The sequence below is a fragment of the Lolium rigidum genome, chromosome 3 (assembly GCF_022539505.1).
Source record: "Lolium rigidum isolate FL_2022 chromosome 3, APGP_CSIRO_Lrig_0.1, whole genome shotgun sequence".
NCBI classification, from domain to species: Eukaryota; Viridiplantae; Streptophyta; class Magnoliopsida; order Poales; family Poaceae; genus Lolium; species Lolium rigidum.
Genome location: NC_061510.1, coordinates 353,865,700 through 353,871,017, shown reverse-complemented (window position 1 = coordinate 353,871,017; position 5,318 = coordinate 353,865,700). Strand labels below are relative to the sequence as shown.

At 45.5% G+C, this 5,318-nt stretch overlaps 1 protein-coding gene across 2 annotated transcripts; it reads left to right on the top strand.

The window, feature by feature from the left end:
- Positions 1 to 451: 451 nt before the first annotated feature.
- On the top strand, positions 452 to 5,318 carry LOC124704086 (zinc finger BED domain-containing protein RICESLEEPER 2-like). Of its 2 annotated transcripts, none has more exons than XM_047236330.1 (2): positions 452 to 628; positions 2,763 to 5,318. In XM_047236330.1, exon 2 carries the CDS (start codon positions 2,795 to 2,797, stop codon positions 4,985 to 4,987), a length of 2,193 nt encoding a protein of 730 aa, XP_047092286.1. In that variant the 5' UTR covers positions 452 to 628; positions 2,763 to 2,794; the 3' UTR covers positions 4,988 to 5,318. The 2 variants fall into 2 exon arrangements, with proteins under 2 accessions (XP_047092286.1, XP_047092287.1); XM_047236331.1 differs by having other exon boundaries at positions 452 to 632.

Below are 5,318 nucleotides of genomic sequence, written 5' to 3'. Positions count from 1 at the left end.
GCTCAACTCAACTTTGTTGGTGTATGTGAGGAGCCCAAACACAGTGTGCCACCAATACGCCGAGACTCGATTCTGGTTCAGTCCCGAGCACGGCCTGTCGTAAACTGTGGCCCAAGCGGCCTAGCTTAATGTTCATCTAGTTTTCGAGCACAGTTCTTGAGTGGTGTTGTGGTTTGCCGACCCTCAGGCCCGTGCGCCGTGCACCAGGTGAAGTTTCCACGGAGAAAAGCAGGCACAAACACTTCCCGAGAGAAAAGCAAAAAAGGTGGGATTCCGGCGCAAGCCGCCCAACCCACGCGCGCGTCCCCCACCAGCATGGCCATGGCCCGGCCGGCAGCGGCACGCGGTGGCGGTGTCGCCGGCGCCTGCCAGCGATGGATGGATGGGCCGGGACCCTGAGCCCATCGGAACGTCACTCCTTCACTCCTATACTCCCCATCGACACCTACACCGCGCCTCGTTTCTCCGTCCGTCCCCCACCTCGCCTCATTCATTCCTCCCCACCCGCAAAAACCAGATCTGCACTCCGGCCTTGCCTCTTCTCTTCTTGGGCCGAGCCCTAGCTCTCTCTCTCTCACTCACTCCCGGATCGCCACCACCACCACCATCTCCCCCGCCTGCTCCTCCCGTAAGTAAGCTCCCAAAACTTTCCAAATCCCTCTCCATTTCTGCACCGCGCGCGCCTTCGTCCGCGCTTAATCTCTTTCCTTTCCTTTCCGGACCGGAACAAACGCTCAGATCCGCGCGCCTTCGGACCCCGTCTGGGCTCGTTTCCGTCGGATCTATGCGCAGCCAGGCGCGATGCTTGAAAAAAATCTGGGCTTTTTCCTGGGAGCCTCGCTTGATCGCGATTTAGAGTGGTTTCGCGCGGCCAGATTCGGCCAACGCTGGGCTCCGTGACGGATTTAGTCTAGGTTTTCTTCTCTCCTAAAAAGAATTACCGATGGGTGTTAGCTCCTGGCCCAATTTGTTACCCATGTTGCAGGATTCACTCAACACTTCGCGAGCGCGGTTGATTCCAAAGCTAGAATTTTTTTTAGCAACTAGTTAACTATGCAAGCGGGTAGGTTAGATTTGTAGTTTCAGCCTCTGGGAGACGCCATGGCTGCGTTTTGGGGGGAATCTGGAGAGGAATCAGCTTGATTCGGTGGGTTTTTGGAAACTGCATGGCCGCGTGGAGCTGCTGCGTCTGTTTGTTCCTTCATGATTGGATTACTAGCTTTTTTAGTCGCATATACATGTGAGACCACAAATTTACATGCACAAGTTAGCGATTGCTGCTCAAATCATGTAGCTTGCACTAGCAATAAAGAACTGAGTTGTGGATGAACAGCCTTTTATGGAAGATGCTGCTAGTTTAATTGGGATTAAAGCTGCTAACTAGGGTTGCATTGCGCATTCTGGAGGAACTTTATTGGCATGGGGTGCTCTTTCTAAAAAATTGCTCTCAATGAAAGTTGTTAATTTGTTCCCTCAAGATATAATTTTTTCCTATAAATGACATGTTTTTAAGCATTTTGACTGGGGCAGGGCGGCAATGCATACTTCTATTGAAGAGATATCAAGTCTATGGTTTTTAATTGCTCAAGTTTGATATTTACTTCCTTGCATCATTGAAATCTAAGCAGCAAGTTATTTGAATATTTCTGTAACTGTTTCTCATTTGTGAAATGCAAATGTGAACCAAGTACATCTGAATAACTTGTGGAAGCTTACTAATCATTAAATAATTCTGGTTATTTATGAGTCTAATGCCCAGGAGCAAAAAGTATTCTACTGGTCTTGAAGATTTGCACCAGTACTGAAGCAAAGCCCAAAGTTTTAGCCTTTGAGCTGTGGGCTAGTTAGTCCAATTAAACCATACTAAGTTGCTTCTTAGTATTACATGTTGTTTTCCTAATATCTGTAAGGTGGTCAGATGTTGATTCCTTGCATGAATGACCACATATTAAGTTTATTTTGCTTCCTTTTCGTCAAATAACCCGTGCTCTTATATCTGACTCTTCACCACGTTATTTATGCCAGATTTTGTGACTCCCTGGTACTAGTCTACCACGTTATAACCTGTGCTCAAATCATATAGCTTGCACTTAGCAATAAAGAACTGAGTTGTGGATGAACAGCCTTTTATGGAAGATGCTGCTAGTTTAATTGGGATTAAAGCTGCTAACTAGGGTTGCATTGCTCATTCTGGAGAAACTTTATTAGCATGGGATGCTCTTTCTCAAAATTTCCCTCTGAATGACAGTTGTTAATTCGTAAGGACAAGATTTTTAGCATTTTGAGTGGGGCTGTGGGGCAGTATGCAACACATACTTCTTTTAGAGAGATATAAAGTCTATAATTTATAATTGCTTAAGTTGCATATTTAGTTCCTTGCATCATTGAAATCTTCGCAGGAAGTTATTTAAATATTTCTGTAACTGTTTCTTATTTGTGAAATGCGAATGTGAACTAAGTACATCTGAATAACTTAATAACTTATTGAAGTTTACAAATCATGAAATAATTCTGGTTATTTATGAGTCAAATGCCCAGGAGCCAAAAATATTCTAGTTAATACTGGCCTTGAGGATATGCACCAGTACTGAAGCAAAGCTCAAAGTTTTAGCCTTTGACATGTGCGCTAGTTAGTCCAATTATACCTTACTAAGTCAGATATTAATTCGTTGCATGAATGACCACATATTAAATTTATTTTGCTTCCTTTGGTCAAATAACCTGTGCTCTGATATCTGACTTCACTATGTTATTTATGCCAGATTTTGCGACTCCCTGGCACTAGTCTACCAGCATGGCCGATGAAGCTGGCAATGACAGTCAGGTGGTCCAAGGTACTGAGACTGTTGACCCAAGTAATGAGGAAGGCCATGAGGATGAAATGATCCAAGGCAATGAGTTGGTCCAAGTTGATGAAATGACTCAAGGTGATGAGATTGGTCAAGGTGAGGAGTTGACACAGGGCGAAGAGTTGCTCCAAGGGCATGAATTGGCCATCGCTGAGGTGGCCACCCCTCCAACCACGAGGCGCAGGAAAAAGAAGTCCCTAGTGTGGGAGCACTTCACTATTGAGGATGCTGCTGGAGGGGCCACTCGGGCATGCTGTAAACTGTGCAAGCAAACCTTTGCTTACAGCTCTGGTTCAAAAATTGCAGGGACCAGCCATCTCAAGAGGCACATCACCTTGGGTTCCTGTCCTAAGATAAAAAGCCAAGAGCATAAGATAGCACTGGCTTCAACAATTGGAACTGACAATGACGGTGATGGTACCGTGGAGAGGCGGTCTAAGAGGCGTTACAGATATACTGGTTATGCAAATGCGTCTTTTGATCAAGACCGCAGTTGTTCCTACCTGGCAAAGATGATCATTTTGCATGACTACCCACTCCACATTGTTCAGCAGCCAACCTTCACTGCTTTCATTGATAGTCTGCAGCCCCGTTTCAGGGTTGCTGATGTCGACACAATGGAGGTGGAGGTGTATGCTGTTTATCAAAAAGAAAAAGAGGGTCTCTTGCAAGCATTGAGCACTATGCCTGGAAGGATCAGCCTCACTATTGGATTGTGGACAACTAGTCAAACTCTTGGCTACGTTTCACTTGCTGGGCAATTCATTGACTCTGAATGGAAATTACATCGAAGAATGCTTAATTTCATGATGGTGTCTTCGCCTCATTCAGAGAATGCACTCAGTGAAGCTATTAGTGCAAGTCTTACTGACTGGAGTATGAAGGATAAGCTATTTACCATCACATTGGATAATGATTGCTCATCACATGATATCTACAGTGCGAATCTGAGAGACCATCTCTCCAGTAAGAACGACCTCTCGCTTAAGGGCCAGCTATTTGTTGTGAGGTGCTATGCCCACATCCTGAATGCAGTTGCACAAGATGTCATTGCTTCTATCCATGGTGTCATCTACAATATCCGTGAAAGCATAAAGTTCATAAAAGCTTCTCCTAATCGCGAGGAAAAGTTTGCTGAGATTGCTCTGCAGCTGGAGATCCCCAGTACCAAGACCCTTTGTCTGGATGTTACAACCCAGTGGAACACCACCTATTTGATGCTCTTGGCTGCCTTGGATTATAAGCAGGCTTTCACTCAACTAGAAACATGTGACGATAACTACAATGAAGCACCTTCATTTGAGGACTGGAAAAAAGTTGAGGCTGCCTGCAACTACTTGAGGCTGCTGTATGACTCGGCTCACAGCATAATGGCAGCGGGAAACCCAACCTCAAACATTTTTTTCCATGAAGCTTGGAAACTTCAGCTGGAGCTGGCAAATGCTTCAGGACATGAAGATCCAGTTTTCAGTACCATTGCCAAAGATATGCATGAGAGGTTCGACAAGTACTGGAAGGATTGCAACCTCGTGTTAGCTGTTGCTGTTGTGATGGATCCGCGTTTTAAGATGAAACTTGTTGAGTTCAGTTACTCGAAGATTTATGGCGTCGAGGCTGCAAAGTATGTTAAGGTGGTAAATGATTCAGTGCATGAGCTTTTTAAGGACTATGTAGCACAGCCACTCCCTGAGCAAGGAGCAACTAATCATGCAGCTGCCAATGGGAATAACACCCATGCAAATCATCCTTCAACTGGTGATGGTCTTCTAGACTTTGATATGTATCTTTCTGAGATTGCCACAAGCCAGCCCTCAAAATCTGAACTTGAGCAGTACCTGGATGAATCCCTCACTCCACGTATCCAAGAGTTTGACATTCTGAACTGGTGGAAGCTTAACACACTCAAGTTCCCAACGCTCTCAAGGATGGCACGTGATATCTTGGCAATTCCGATGTCCATGGCGACCAACGGCAGCTCCATATTTTCTGCAGGAACAGGAACCCGCATGCTCGATGATTACAGAAGCTCGCTCCGTCCCGAAATCGTGGAGGCGCTTGTCTGCGCGAAGGACTGGCTTCCGTATTCGACCACTGCACCGGAGGCGCCGAGTTCTGGGCTGCTTGGCAAGATGGAGTAGGCTCTCTTCCTTGCTGCTGGGGCATGCATATATTTCAGGTACCTATGGGCGGTCTTTAACTGTAGGTGTATTTGGGCCAGAGTTTGTGAAGTGACTCTGATCAATGTCATTGGTTCTGTCCTAGAATGTAATTTGATGTGTAGAACTCTGTTAACTCCTCCATGCTGTTATGTACCCTTTCCTGTGCTGTGTAACCTGTGTGTTGTTGTAATATGTGACCAGAGATATTTATCTGCTGTTGCTTGTGATTGGTCGTGGACAAGCAAAGTAATGTATTAGCATGTGGCATAAGATTGCGCTTCCGCTTTTCTCTCCAGTATAGAATTTTGTT

What these genes read in the sequence shown, in the direction of transcription:
- LOC124704086 (XM_047236330.1), top strand. Translation starts at nt 2,795, where the DNA reads ATGGCCGATGAAGCTGGCAATGACAGTCAGGTGGTCCAAGGTACTGAG.